This window comes from Colius striatus, chromosome 19, assembly GCF_028858725.1.
Source record: "Colius striatus isolate bColStr4 chromosome 19, bColStr4.1.hap1, whole genome shotgun sequence".
Taxonomy (NCBI): Eukaryota; Metazoa; Chordata; class Aves; order Coliiformes; family Coliidae; genus Colius; species Colius striatus.
In genome coordinates, this window is record NC_084777.1 from 11761395 (window position 1) to 11776723 (window position 15329).

The window sequence follows — 15329 nt, forward strand, 5'->3', positions numbered from 1 at the left end:
GAGCCCAGCCTTGGCTCGCAGACCCATCCAGCCCCTGCCCCCCCCACAGGCTGCTGCAGGCCCCCACCTTGCATGATGTCTTTCATCACTGACTGCAGCACCACCTCCTCATACGTGTTCTCCACCAGGATGAAGCTGGCAAAGTCCTCGAAGATCAGCTCCTGAAACTTGGCCAGTTCCTGGCGTGGGGCAGAGGCCGCTCAGCCTGGGGGTGAGTGCTGCAGCCTCTCTGCCAGGGGCTGCTCCTCCCACCCCCTCTCCCCCAAACCTCACCCCCTTACCCCCTTGCAGGTGGGTGCCAGCTTCTTCAGCAGGAAGGGGATGGTGATCTGCAGCAGGGCCTCTCGGAAGAACTTCTTCCTCACGGTGCTGCTGTCGTAGTCGTACTTCTGCAGGAGCAGGAGCAGCCTGGGCTCAGGGGGGCTGGCAGCTCCCTGCCCACCAGCACACCCCCTGCACCCCCCAGGCCACCTGCAGGGGCATCAGCAGTTCCTCTGCCCCTCACAGCCTTCTCTCCAGCCAGTTCCCTGGCTTTGAGCCTGGGTAAGAGCCCCTTCTGCTGTGTGCAGAAGGGGCTTGGGGCCAGTCTGAGGCCTGGGTGGCTTTGACAGGGTGCACGAGGTCAGAGGGGACCTGTTTCCTCCAGGAGGTTCCTCACTCACCTGCCCCACACCCCAGCAAAACTCTCACTCCTAAAACCTCGATATAAAGACATATTTCCCCAGAAGGCTTTAATTAAAATCAGAAAGGTCACTCCTCTTCCCCAGGATCCTGGCCACCAAAGGCCACCAATGGCCACCCAAAGCCACTGAAGGCCTTGGCCTGCCAGCCCTCACCTTGAGCACCCTCTCGAGGATGCGCTGGATGGACTTGCACAGGTCGTCTTTGCCCTGCAGCTTCCCCAGCTCCTGGTGCAGCAGCGTCTCCAACGTGTACACAGCATCGTCCATTTGCTGTCAGCAGAGGCAGAGGGTCAGGGACACCCAGGGGGATCAGCCAGGGGGGTGTACAGGGGCTCTTTTGGGGCACTGCCGCACACCAAGATGAGGCTTCACACCGGCAAGGTCCCTGGCACCCCAGCTTGGCACCCACGGGCTCCACCCTGGGGACCAGACTGCTGGGGGAGGAGGGTGCCCAGAAGTGGTTTGCAGCTCCCTCCTACACCCTGCTCCAGGTTTGGCTGGGTAAGACCCCAGCACTGTGCCACTGACCTCACTGGTGCCTGTGGGCTCGGTGGCAAAGGAGCAGCGGGGCTGTGACAGCCCAGCCTGGGTGCTGAGTCCATGTTGGGAAGGTGCCCACCCTGCTGCCCACCCACGGGCTCCCTCCCTGCTCGGGCTCCAGACCGAAGGGGTTGCCAGAGCCATCACACCCCCTCAGCTGGTGCCAGACACACGGGTCCTCAGCACAGACATCCCAGCCCAGGCTCTCTGCCCTGCCCCGGGGCCACGGGAGGACCCTGGTCCCCATCCCACCTGTCTCATGTGGATCTGGGCCCTCTGCTTGAAGACAGATGTGCTGGAGACATCAAACCTCTGCTGAAGGCCCTCCAGTTTCAGCTGGTCCATCTTCTCATAGCACGACTGCATCTTCACGGGGTGGAAGGCCAGGTGGGAAAGCTTCTCCATGTACTGGGGACAAAGCCAGGCTCAGCAGGGCAGGACAGGACCCTGCACACTTGGGGCTGGGACATGCCACCCCACATGTGCTTCACCCCCATGTATCTTCCCAGCACGGGGGTCCCTCAGCGCTGTCCACGCTGGGGATGGCAGCAGGACTGGCCCTGCCTCCCCTAAGCCCACCAGCTCTCACCTCTCCCAGCTTCTCCAGGCCACCTTCATTGACAACGTTCATGTTCATGTCTGTCACCTCCTTGAAGAAGACCTCCCTCACCTCAGCAAAGCCCTGGCTCGTGGGGGCCATCAGGGCCTCCAGGATGGAGGAGATGTAGGGCTGGACGTGGTTCCGGACACAGATCTCTGCTTTGGGGAGGACAAAGGCTGGGAAGAGAACAGATGAAGAAAGATGAGGCTCTGCCCTCTCTGCCCTTCCAGCTCTGCAAACCAGGTCCTAACCCCACTCTGGGGAGGGGGATCTGCTCCTCACGCTCCCCAAGCTCCTCCCAGGCACCACGCAATGGGCTCCTGCACATCTGGGATCGTGTGTCCAGTTCTGGGCCCTCAGTTGCAGAAGCACAGGGAGCTGCTGGAGAGAGTTCAGCACAGGGACAAAGAGATGCTGGAGTGGAGCATCTGCCTTGTGATGAAAGGCTGAGGGAGCTGGGGCTCTGCAGCTTGGAGGAGCCTGAGGGCTGAGCTCAGTCATGTTACAGACACATCAAGGGTGTGTGTGAGGAGGCTGGAGCCAGGCTGTGCTCAGGGATGGGCAATGATAGGACAAGGGGCAACAAGCTGGAACAGAATAGGTTCCAAAGACACACAAGGAAGAATTTGTTCCCTGTGAGGTGAGGGAGCACTGGCAGGGGCTGCCCAGATGGGCTGTGGAGGCTCCTTCTCTGGAGACATCCCAACCCAGCTGGGTGAGTTCTGTGTGCCCTGCTCTAGGTGGTGCTGCTCTGGCAGGGGGGCTGCACTGGGTGAGCTTTGCAGGTCCCTTCCAGCCCTTGGGATTCTGGGATTCTGTATTGAACCTGCTTCTGCCCCATTGCCTTGACTGGAGGGGCAGCCACTGCCCACCATGTCCCCCCTTCCTGGGACAACACCAACAAGGACGTGCCCTGGCCACTGTGGCCACTGCGGCATCTCCCCAGGGGTTCCAGAGCGTGCTGGCAGGAGCCACACAGCACCCCAGCAGCATCCACAGCTCGGTGGAACTGTGGTGGTGCCAGAGCAGGAGCCATCCCAGATACCCCCTCCCCCAGGCCCTGCCCCCTCCCTGCAGGGCCCCACCTCGGATCTTGCTGGCCAAGTGCTCCTTGGACGTGATGATCTGGTCCATGTCTGTGCGGATGGTGCTCTCCAGCTGGGGCCGTTCCTGCTCACACTGGGCCATCACTGCATCGTACTGGGCCTTGGTCTGCTCATAGACCATCCTATAGACAGTGTCTGAGATCTGCAGAGACAGAGATGGGGTGCTCAGCTGCCCCCCACGCCTCCTGCTGCCCCCTCAGCCATCATCTCCAGCACCAGTTGCCCCCAGGACCTACCAAGCCTTCCCCCGTGCCCTGACCAGACCCCTCCTTGCAGCCTGGCGGTGGATTGTGCCCCCAGGGACCTCCCAGCTGGGTGAGATGAAGCTCCCATGGTGCAGAAGCTGTTTTGAAGCGATGCCTGAGGGGCACAGAGCTGAGCAGTGACTGCATCAGCCAATCCACCCCAGGCAGCTCTGGGGGTGCCGCTGGTCCAGGGCTGCTGGTGGTCCGGGCAGAGGAGCTCCTGTGAACACTCTGCCCTGCCCTGCCCTGCTCAGCCTGCCTGGGGTCTCAGGACCCAACCCCATGAGCAGGATGGAGCTGCTGGCTGAGGCTTCCCGCTCACTTTGCAGCCAAATGCTGCGATTTTGGGGCTGGGAGGAGTCAGAGCTGCCCCCCCACCCCCTTCCCTTGGGCTTCCCCACTCTGCAGCTACAGAAAAAGCAGCCTTTGTGCCTTTTTTGGCTGCTCCAGTGGCACTCAGGAGCCTGGTGGTAATTATCTATCAGCTTTTAGGGTTTGAAGAGGCAGTTTTGAAGAGCCCTCAGTCTTTCGCAAGGGCTTGGGCTGGATTTAGCCTGCGCTGCTCTATAAATGGCTGGCTAAAAATAGGCAGGATGGGCTTCAGTGGGGCTGGGCTTCCTCCTGTTTGCTTCCCCAGCCCCAGGGAGGAGGCAGCACAGGCAGGGACAGGCAGAGCTGTGCCAGGGACACAACAAGGAGCTTTAAAAAGCCACAGTGGAGGACAAGCAGGGTTGGGGGAGAGCGGGTGAAGCAGGGGCTGTGCTGGCTCTGAACCACAGAATCACACAATTGTTTTGGCTGGAAAAGCCCTGGAAGCTGCTGCAGCCCCAGCCCTGCCCTCACCCTGCCCAGCCCAGCACTGACCCACGGCCTCAGCACCTCAGCTCCACGGCTTTGGGATCCCTCCAGGGCTGGGCACTGCCCCAGCTCCCTGGGCAGCCTGGCACAGGGCTGACACCCCTCTCAGGGAAACAGTTCTGCCTCAGCTCCAGCCTCAACCTCCCCTGGGGAAACTTGAGGCCGTTTCCTCTTGTCACTCATCACTTGCAAGAGAGACTGACCCCCAGCCTCCTGTGAGAGAGTGTCAGAGAGTGCTGCTGTGTCCCCTCAGGCTCCTCTTCTCCAGGCTCAACACCCCCATTCCCTCAGCCCCTCCCCAGCCCCTTGTGCTCCAGCCCCTTCCCCAGCTCTGTGCCCAGCTCTGGCCATGCAGGAAAGAGGCAGGAAGGGCAGCAGGCCCTGAGGCCAGCGGGGAGGGAGGCAGTGGGAGCCTGGAGCTGAGGCAGACGCCCTCCCCTCACCCCACAGCCCCAGCCCCACACCTGGATCCAGGTCCGCTGGCGCTCCTGAGCTTTGCCCTTGAGCCGCGGGCCGATGGTGTTCCTCAGCTCGGGCAGCAGCTCCTCCATCACCAGGTTGCTCAGGACCTGAGAAAGCAGGATGCTCTGGGGACCCTGCTGAGCCCAGAGCCCCCCAGCCCGGCCCTGGGAGGGGCGCAGGACCCCACCTGGGTCTGGTTGCCGCAGAGCATGTCCCAGGTGCCGTACTGCTCCTTGGCCTGGCGGTACATGCGCACGGCGTCCGTGAACGCTGGAGCCTCCACCCTGGAGTCCTCAGAGATCCCTGGGGAGGGAAGGGCAGGGATGAGTGAGCATCCTGGCACGGGGAGTGTGGGGCAGCCCAGCTCCTTGCAGCACCCCCAGCCCACCTTCACAAGGGGACCCACACAAGGAGCCCAGGGCTGTCCCTGGGATTGCGGGATCCCATCCCAAGCCAGTGTCTGGCTGTGGGCTCCCAGTCACACCAGTGAGGGTCCCCAGTCACACCAGTGGCTGTGAGGACTCCCACTGTCCACAGACAGATCCTTCCAAGAGACAGACCAAGGGCAGGGGTCACCCAGGAGCAGGAGCTCAGTGGGGTAAGCGGCTCCATGACCTGGTGCACAGGGACTTGGGGAGCCCTAACAGCAGGAGCTCAGGAGGATGGGGGCTCAGCAGGCTCTCAGGGAGCAGGGGAACTTGGGACTCAGCACTCTGGGGGGACACAGTGACCCCTGACACTGCAAGGGGCTCAGTGAGTCCACCAGCACCACAGGACGGGGCAGCTGGGGGGCTGGAGGAAGAGGGGGTGCTGCAGGGAGGGCAGCAGCTCCAGAGGAACAGGGAAGCAGCTGAGAGGCATCAGGACTGAGCCAGGGCCCTCCCTGAGCCAGCCCTGTGGGGCTGCAGCACGGCTCGTGGGGCCACCAGCACTGGGGGGCTTGGCCATCACCCCCATCCTCCCATAGCACCCAGCAGGAGCAGGGGCAGGGGGCTGGAACCCCACAGCCACGTCCCATGAGGAGGAGACGTAGGCAGGGGACAGGCAGGACGGCCTGGGAGCCCACTGGCTCATCCCTGGCACATCCCTGGCAGGAGGGAAGCAGGATGGGATGGAGTCCAGCATGGTGCCATGGCAAGGGGACCCCCAGCAGAGCCAGAGGCTCAGAGGCTCCCCGGGACGGCAGCACAGGGCCCTGGCACAGCCCCCAGCTGCCCACAGCCAGTGTGCTGGGGGACACAGCCAGGGCTGGGTTGTCCCTTCCCAGCCCCAGGCAGTGAGCAGATCCTTGCCAATGCACACAGACTTTCCTAAGATGATTACATTTAACTCCAAGCCTAAGCAGCTTTTCCTGAGGGGCAGCTTAACACACAGGGGGAGAAAATGCTGAGAAAGTCAAGTCAGATCCTTCCTCAGTGCTCAGTGGGAGCAGGGCTGAGCTTTCAGCTTCCAGCCTGTCCATCTGTGCAGCTCAGCATCACCTCCCAGGTGGGACAGCCTCCTGCCAGAGCCACTGCAGCCAAACCTCGTCCTCCCAGCCACACAGGGGGCAGGCAGGATCTGCCCCCCAAGAAGGGACCTGGGGCTGCCCCAGCAGGGTCACTGCTCCCTGGCTGAGGGCCAAGCAGACAGGCCTGGCTGCAAGCAGCACAGAACTGGGCTGGAAGGGACCAAAGCTCATCCAGTTCCAACCTGGGTGGGACACCTTCCACCAGCCCAGCTTGCGCCAAGCCCCATCCAACCTGCCCTTGGGCACTTCCAGGGCCGTTCCAGGGAAGCCACTGTGCCACTTCACAGGGCAAGTTCAATGATTTGCTTCATTAGTATGTGGCTAATTAAGCCCTGATCTGAGCTCACCCTGCTGGGGATGGGAAGCGACCACCCAATCCTGCACCCCTCGCTGGGACAGGCTCCAGGGTGATGGTGCCCCGTGGGATGGCAGCACCTGACACTGATGCTACATCCTCACTTCTTCAGACCACCCCACTCATGGCACAGGATTCACCAGGAGAATGGTGCTGGAGAAGAAATGGGAGCTTGAAACCACTTTTTGCCCAAAACACAAAGCTTGCCCACAAAAAAAGGGGCGAAAGCCAGCAGAGTGGGCACTGCTGCAGCCCCCTGTGCCCACCACACAGGGCAAGGGCCATCCTCAGAGAAGCCAAGGCCATTCAGGCTCTGGGGACATCAGGCTGCACAGTGCCTGCATGGGCAACGATGCTGCACATCCCTGGTCCTTCCTGAAGAGCTGGTGTTACCAAAACAGGGTTTGAAAAGGGTGGTGAAAATTCCCACACTAATCACAACCAGAGGCTGCAGGGGAGCCTCTAATTTAGGAGACAAGAGAAAACCAAGGGTTGACAACAACAAAGGAGCTTTGATGGAATGTGAAACAGTATCTTGGGCCTCGCAGGAGCAGCGAGGGGCAGAAATGGAGCTCAGGAGGGAAGAACCAGCTCACAGAGGGCTCCAGGCAAGGCAGAACCCCCAGCACCAAGCCTGCCTGGGGCTGCTGCCCATCCCTGTACACCTTTGTCACATGCTGAGGAGGAGGAGAGGAGTGAATGGCATGACCCTGGCTGGAGAAGGCCGAGGAGCTCACATCTCCCCTCTCGCACAGCAGCACCTGGCAGCCAGGGGCTGGGACTAAAGAGCAACAAATTGGCTTGTTGCTGGTGGGTGAGATTCCACTCTAATCAGCAGCTGGTTTTGCTCAGAGTGGCCCAGCGTTGGGGGTTCATCCAGTCAGCACAGACAGTCTGTGGTGCTGAGCTGCACAGAACAATGGTGCTGTGGCAGCATCCTGGGGGGCAAAGCTGCTGGAAGGGTCCCTGCCCTCAGCTCCCTCTGAAGGAGCCCAGGTCGGAGTGGGCTACGGGGACACGCTCATCCCAACGAGCTCGGGCACCCCCAGTTCACCAAGGCAGCTCATAGAATCCCAGACTGGTGGGGTGTGCAGGGCCCTGCAGAGCTGCTCCAGCCCCAGCCCCTGTAAAGCAGGTTCCCCTGGCTCAGGGGGCACAGGAACGTGTCCAGGTGGGGTTGGAAACCTCCTGAGCAGGAGCCTCCACATCCTCCCTGGGCAGCCTGGGCCAGGGCTCCCTCAGCTCAGCACCAAAGGACTTGCTCCTGGTGTTTAAGGGAACTGTTTGTGTTCCAGCTTCATCCCATCACCCCTTGTCCTGTCACTGGAGACAACAGAAACAAGTGCTGCCCCAGCCTCCTGACACCAACCATTGAGATGTTTGTAACTATTACTGAGCTCCCCCCTCAGTCTTCTCCAGGCTGAACAGCCCCAGGTCGCACAGCCTTTCCTCACCAGGAGGATGCTCCAGTCCCCTCAGCATCTTGCTGGCCCTGCACTGGCCTCTCTAGAGGTTCCCAACCAAAGGAGGGGAAAAGTCAAAGCCTCCAGAAGCAAGGGTGGAACCCCACCACTGAAACCCAGGCTGCAGCTCCAGCCCTGCCCCTCCGCTGCCCAGACAGCAGCTCCAGAGCAATTGTGGCTACCTGGAGCCCCCAGGGGTTCAAGAACCACTTGAAAAATACGCAGCCTTGCTGTTTGCCCGCTGCAAGACACCACTGGGAGCAGGTTGCAGCGCCGGCACCTCCTCGGCAGGAGCGCGCTGGCAGGCTGGGCCGCAGCCCGGCAGGAAAAGCGTGTTCTCCTGCGGCGGGGCCGCGCCGTGGGCGGCAGCTGCGGCCCCTCCCGGCCCCTCCGACGGCTTTCATCGCCAAAGGTTTTGTACATGAGGGTGGCAAACAGGCCCCGCGCCCGCCCCTGCCCCACTGCCCCTCGCCCTGCCGCCACAGCCCGCCCCTGCCCACCCTGGCCTGTGAGCGACCCTCCTGCTGACCCCAGCGCAGCGCCAGCCCCGCTGCCCCTCGCCCTGCCGCCACAGCCCGCCCCTGCCCACCCTGGCCTGTGAGCGACCCTCCTGCTGACCCCAGCGCAGCCCCAGCCCCGCTGCCCCTCGCCCTGCCGCCACAGCCCGCCCCTGCCCACCCTGGCCTGTGAGCGACCCTCCTGCTGACCCCAGCGCAGCGCCAGCCCCGCTGCCCCTCGCCCTGCCGCCACAGCCCGCCCCTGCCCACCCTGGCCTGTGAGCGACCCTCCTGCTGACCCCAGCGCAGCCCCTGCCCCGCCGCCCCTCGCCCTGCCGCCACAGCCCGCCCCTGCCCACCCTGGCCCACGACCGACCCTCCTGCTGACCCCAGCGCAGCCCCTGCCCCGCTGCCCCTCGCCCTGCCGCCACAGCCCGCCCCTGCCCACCCTGGCCTGTGAGCGACCCTCCTGCTGACCCCAGCGCAGCCCCAGCCCCGCCGCCCCTCGCCCTGCCGCCACAGCCCGCCCCTGCCCACCCTGGCCCACGACCGACCCTCCTGCTGACCCCAGCGCAGCCCCTGCCCCGCCGCCCCTCGCCTCGCTCACCGTCGTTGCAGTGCCGGACGCAGGCCTGGAGAACCGCCTTCCACCGCTCCTGCTCCTTGCCCGTCATCACGCAGAAGTAATAGTGGCGGGCGTAGGGGTGCCAGAGGATGAGGGGGAAGTCCGTGGGGCACTTGAGGATGGGGGAGTGCCCCGATTTGGGCGTCACGCCTGCGGAGGGGGGGGATGCTTAGAGAGGCGGACGGGGCAGGACAGGGCTGGGGATGCCGCGGGGCTGGGGCTGTGTGTCTCCCCCAGTGCCCAGGACTAAAGGGCAGCAGGGGCACATAAGCTCTCAGATCCTTCTGGGCGCCTTCGCCTTGGACGTGGGGCAGGAGGAAGGTGACTGGGGTGGTGATCAGCCCTCCCAAGGGTCTAGATGGAGGAGCAGGAGCTGCTGCCTTCTCCCAGCACTCCCAGGAGAGGGAGGTGGCAGCAGCTCGGGGCAGCTCTCACAGACCTGCAGATGCATTTTCCACCCTGCCCTGGGGCTGCAGCAGGACCCAAGTACCAGAGAACTCACGTTGCACCCCCGACCCCAGAGGGAAAGGGGGCTGTCCTCCTTCCCTACAGCTCCACACTCTGAAACTACCCCTTCCCAAAGTTCTCTATGGACACCCACACCCTAAAAATCACCCCTTCCAAAGGTCCCCAGGGATGCTACCTGCCAAAACCACCCCTTCCAAAGGTCCCCAGGGATGCTACCTGCCAAAACCACCCCTTCCAAAGGTCCCCAGGGATGCTACACGCCAAAACCACCCCTTCCAAAGGTCCCCAAGGATGCTACACGCCAAAACCACCCCTTCCAAAGGTCCCCAGGGATGCTACACACCAAAACCACCCCTTCCAAAGGTCCCCAGGGATGCTACCTGCCAAAACCACCCCTTCCAAAGGTCCCCGGGGATGCTACACACCAAAACCACCCCTTCCAAAGGTCCCCAGAGATGCTACCTGCCAAAACCACCCCTTCCAAAGGTCCCCAGGGATGCTACACACCAAAACCACCCCTTCCAAAGGTCCCCAGAGATGCTACACGCCAAAACCACCCCTTCCAAAGGTCCCCAGGGATGCTACACACCAAAACCACCCCTTCCAAAGGTCCCCAGGGATGCTACCTGCCAAAACCACCCCTTCCAAAGGTCCCCAGGGATGCTACACACCAAAACCACCCCTTCCAAAGGTCCCCAGGGATGCTACACACCAAAATCACCCCTTCCAAAGGTCCCCAGGGATGCTACCTGCCAAAACCACCCCTTCCAAAGGTTCCCATGGGATGTCCAGCAGCACCAGGGGTGCACAGGGCCCCGAGCACCCCTCCTCAGCCCACAGCCACGAGCACCACTCACCAGGCAGGCTGCTGCTCACCAGCTCCAGGTACTGGTCCACGGAGGTGAGGACCTTGTAGCCAGCACTGTTGACCAGCACCCGGGGCTGCAGGTCCCGCTCATAGGCCTGAGCACAAAAAGATGGTCATGGAGGACAGGGAGCAGAGCCCTCCATCCCCCCAGCAACAGGGTGATGAAGCCCTTTGGAGCTGTGCCCGCTGGGGATGTGCCAGAGGCTGCTGCTCCTCACCAGCTTGTTCTCGTAGAGGACCAGGCCGTAGTTGTGGGGCACCACGCAGAAGCGGTTCCTCCACTTCTTGTTCTCCTCGATGTACTGGAAGAGGTTCCCTGAGAAGATGACATGATCCTCCAGCGGGACCTGCAGGGAGGGGGCATGAGGTAGGTGGTGTCTGGGCACCCCCTGTCCCACGGCTGCAGCCGGGCTTGGGGAGCCCAGCAACGTCCCGTTTGTGGTGCTTTGGTGGGATTCTCTGCACTGGGGTCTCTGAGCAGAGCCCTGGATGATCTCTTACAGAACTGCAAATGTGAGTGCCTGAATAGGTGCATCTGGGTGACAGCTTTGACCCCGTGCACAGCCCTAGAAAGCCTGAGAGGGGCTGCTGACACAGTAGTGAAGTCGTGCATGGTACTGTGGGGATGGTCGTACCTCCAGCCCCACCATCTCCCTCCTGGCAGAGGCACCGGCCCATGAGCGACACGAGGCCACTTGGCTGAGCAGCAGGGCAGAGCAGAGCCCTCCAGCAGCTCTTCCCCAGCTCAGTGACTGATTTCCCTGGCCTGGGGCAGGCAGGAGCACACGGTGCTGCTTGGCCATTGACCAGAGGGTCCTGCCAGGGTGTGGGCCAGTGGCAAGCTGCAGACGACAGCTTGTTAGCCTAGAAAACAGAGGCTAAAATGGGGAATTCATTAACACAAGTACCTAAAGAGTGAGTGTCAGGAGGATGGGGTGACACTGTTTTCTGTAGTGTCCAGTGCCAGGACAAGGGGTGATGGGCACAGGCTGGAACACAAACAGTTCCCTTAAACACCAGGAGCAAGTCCTTTGGTGCTGAGGTGAGGGAGCCCTGGCCCAGGCTGCCCAGGGAGGGTGTGGAGGCTCCTTCTCAGGAGGTTTCCAACCCCACCTGGACACGTTCCTGTGCCCCCTGAGCCAGGGGGAGCTGCTTTAGCAGGGGCTGGGGCTGGGGCAGCTCTGCAGGGCCCTTCCAGCCCCACCATGCTGGGAGTCTGGGATTCTCTGACAGGAACCAAGGCCTGCTCCAGCATGGGATCCAGATGGGATGTGGAAGACGAAAAGCCAGAAGCCAGCTCGTCCAGCCCAGCACCAGATGATCCTTAAAGCCTCTGGGCTGCATGGAGGCACAGGCCCAGGATCCCTGGGCTGAGCAGCCCCTCCTTAGCTCTCCAGCACCTTTTGGCCCTCAGGCCGGCTGTGTTTCTGCCATCCCAAACACAGCCCAGCCAAGAATTTGTCCCAGGAATGTTTATGATCCCAGGCACGTGAACAAGAGCCGAGAGCTGTCGTAGGGCAGGAGTGCGGCGGCCGCCTCTCCTGCCACGGCCTCGCTCCCTGCCACCGCCGTGGCCAGGCCTCGGCTCCCACAGCCCTGAAACCAGCACCCTTCTGCAGCACCTTTCCCTCTCCTCTCCCTGCTCTGTCCATCTCCTTGCTCACAGGAGCCCCAGGGCCCTCCCCAAGCCCTGACCCCACAGCCCTCGGGTGGCAGGGACGTCTGAGAACAGCTTGGCCCAGCAGACAGCACCTCGCTGCCCTCAGCCCTTGGAAGGGGGCGAGGAAAGCACAAAGCAAGTGCTGCAGGGCTGGGGGACAGCAGGAGGGAAAACAGCCCCAACTCCAAGGCCACCAGCAGCAGGGAGGGAGACAGAAGAGTGGTGCCAGCTCCATGAGTCCCCATCAGCATCTCACAGAGTGGCTCGTCCAAGGAGGGACTGCTGTGAAACCACTGTCTGAGGCAGCCAGAGCTGTACAGACCAGCTGCCAAGGAACCCAAACCCAGGCAGAGCTCAGACCTTGGCCAGGGAACAGCTGCCCGTGGCCACCAGCATCCAGGGAGCCTCCTCAGCCAGGGCAGGCATCGAGGCAGCAGCACCCAATCCAACCTCAACAAGCATGTGGGACAGGCAGGTGTGAGCCAAGCTGTGGGGCTGGGCAGGGAGCAGAGGGAGCGTGGCCAGAGGGGCTGTGATGCTGCATCAGGGGCAAGGGCAGAGTCCTGCAGCTGGGGAGGAACAACCCCCTGCCCCAGCACAGGCTGGGGGTGACCTGCTGGAGAGCAGCTCCAGGAGAGAGACCTGGCAGTGCTGCCTGATAATAAACTGCCCATGAGCAGCAACGTGCCCTCGTGGGCAAGAAGCCAATGGCAGCCTGGGGGCAGCAAGAGAGTGTGGGCAGCAGGGCCAGGGAGGTTGTGCTGCCCCTCTGCTCTGCCCTGCTGAGGCCTCATCTGGAGTCCTGGGGCCAGTGCTGGGCTCCCCAGCTCCAGAGGGACAGGGAACTGCTGGAGAGAGGCCAGTGCAGGGCCAGCAAGATGCTGAGGGGACTGGAGCATCTTCCTTGTGAGGAAAGGCTGTGGGACCTGGGGCTGTTCAGCCTGGAGAAGAGAAGGCTGAGGGGGGATGTCACTAACACACTCATCCCCACGGTGGGGTTGGGCAGCAGGGTCTGGATACAGCAGCTTTGGAGCTTGGACAAGGAGTTGATGGCTTTTCAGGGGTGCTGGCTGGGGACAGCTGGAGAGACCAAAACCAGGAATTCCTTATTGTCATTGCTGTTGCCTCTTGCTGGCATTTCAGGTGACTGAGCCATGTTCAGACCCCAGCCCAGCTGGTCCCCTCTGCCCCTGAGGGCCAGCAGCCCTTGGTGTCACTGTGGGACCTGCCTCTGAGCACCCCACTCCCACAGAGATGGCAAAACAAGAGCAAATAGATAAATAACACTTAAAACCCCCAAATGCCACATCCCAGCTGGACCTGCCCAAGGACAGGGTGGCTGCTACCCCACATCTTCTTGACACCCACAACTTTTGGGGCATATATGGGGAGCACAAAGCCCAGCTGGAGGAGATGCTCTCCCCAGCTCCTGGTAGAGCCACCCCACACACACACAGGTCCCCGTGGTGTTTGGAGGCCTGGCACATGGGTCAGTGGGCAGAGGATGGGCAGCAGACAGGACATGGTGCAGGAGGCATGTCCTATTTATACTCTGGTGTTTCACGAGCCCTGCACGGTATCCCTGACCTCTCCACCTTGCTGCCAACCCTCAGACATTCCTGGGCTGTTTGCTGGAGCTCTTTAATGAAGCAACCAACCTCGGGATGGAGGCACAGCCCGGGGCAGGGCTGAAAGCACCTGCCAGATTGCAAGGAACCCAACACACGCCTTGCTGAGGACATCACACACCCAGCTCCAGCCCAGGAACCTCCACACCTTTGTTTTGCTAAACACACCAGTACCCAGGCAGCTTTTGGAGATGGGGCACATCCAGGTGCCTGGGCAACGTGTCACTTTCATGGGTGGGCCAAGGAGACAACCACTAACCAGCACCCAGGGCTTGAGTCTGATCTCACGGGCGCAACTTCTAGATTTCCTACAAAAACACCTCTTTAAGCCCCAGACAAAAGCAAAGCCCATCCCCCTGTGCAATCATGTCTCCTCCTGCTTCCAAGGAGCACCCAGAGGACAGTAGCTCCACCAACCCAGCCAGGGAAGAACCCCAAACCCTCTCTGCTGGTGAGAAGCCTCAGCTGACGTGTATCTGCCTTTGGAGATGGGACAGGAGAGCAGGATCCATCCCTGAGTGCTGGAGCCACAGACAACCAGCCTCACAGAGGGGATGTGTGGAGTCCTTTTGCCAGGCAGGAGACATGAGGCTGCTGGAGATGAGGCCCAGTGCCATCTCCTCTTCCCCCACTGGATCAGGGATCACAGAATCACAGAATCTCAAGGGCTGGAAGGGACGGGAGTTTCCAACTCCTCTCCAGGTGTGTGCCTGGGCTGGAGCATCACTCGAGCTCATCCAGGAGCAGGAGGCCAACAGCCTGGCACGAAGCTTCCCTGGGCACAGAGGGGTCCCAGGAGCTCCTACCAGACCCATGGAGACCACAGCCAAAAGCCAGCCTTGCCCCTGCTTGCTGGGTCTGCTGGTTGCATGGGTTGGGGAGGGAAATTGCCCCAGAAACCCGCCACGTGCTGCCTGGACAGCGCGTGACGCCACGGGGATGGGCACAGGGGCCGCATCTTCCCCAGCAGCACGGAACGGACCGAGGGGCCGTGGCCAGGCTCTGGGGGGCACCTGGGGCTCTGCTGGCTGGGCAGGGGGACGGAGCTGCCCCGGGAGCTGGGCTCTTACCTTGCGGTGCAGCAGCTGCGCCTGAGGGCCCCCGTTGCCCTCGATCTCGTAGCGGACGCTGTTGAAGAGGGCGACGCCGTACTGCTCCCGGTAACAGCGGCAGAACTCCCCCAGCACCTTCCCCGTCCTCTCTGCAGGGGGAGAGCAGAGGCCAGCTCAGGCAGGGGCTGCATCCAGGGGGGCTTCCCACCACAGACCCCCCTCAGACAGCTTCCCCCCACACCCCCACAGCTCCCATCACCCTTCGGTGTGGGGCCGCTGCCCCGCGCCCTCCCCGGCCAGCCCACGGGATACTCTGGGCTCAGATGAGCTTTCTGTTTGGCCTTTCACATCAATGCCACGGATTCTTCTCCTCAGCAGGAAATTCCTGACATTAAACCGATTCCTGCGACGCCGACGGCTCCTTGTGCAGCTTCCTGCTCCCCTCCAGCCACCTCGGGGGCTGAGGTCGGGGGGCAAACCCCAGCCCCAACTGTCACTCCCACCCCTCTGTCCCCTCAGGAAGGGCCACTCTCTGGAGGGGCTGCACAGCTCCAGGCTTGCAGCCAGTGATGCCTGGGGCCATGCATACCACCAAAGGGGAAAGGACAGCCCCCAGTCCTGTCACCCTCCCACTGCGAGGCAGGGGCCCCCATCAGCATCCTCACCTCCAGACCAGGGTGAGCCCGAGGTGCTGGGAGAGCTGGAGCT

General features: G+C 62.2%; 1 protein-coding gene across 1 annotated transcript in view; it reads right to left on the reverse strand.

The window, feature by feature from the left end:
• NIBAN2 (niban apoptosis regulator 2) overlaps positions 1-15329 on the reverse strand; it is a 37127-nt gene that overhangs the window by 2929 nt on the left and 18869 nt on the right. Inside the window, exons 2-13 of the mRNA XM_062011513.1 lie at positions 14640-14770; positions 10500-10628; positions 10271-10376; positions 8928-9095; positions 4683-4798; positions 4498-4602; positions 2910-3072; positions 1813-2000; positions 1476-1631; positions 837-953; positions 282-389; positions 68-179 (exon numbers count right to left, since the gene is read on the reverse strand). Of these exons, the coding sequence (XP_061867497.1) occupies positions 68-179; positions 282-389; positions 837-953; positions 1476-1631; positions 1813-2000; positions 2910-3072; positions 4498-4602; positions 4683-4798; positions 8928-9095; positions 10271-10376; positions 10500-10628; positions 14640-14770 (1599 nt within the window). The remainder of the gene's footprint in view (positions 1-67; positions 180-281; positions 390-836; positions 954-1475; positions 1632-1812; positions 2001-2909; positions 3073-4497; positions 4603-4682; positions 4799-8927; positions 9096-10270; positions 10377-10499; positions 10629-14639; positions 14771-15329) is intronic.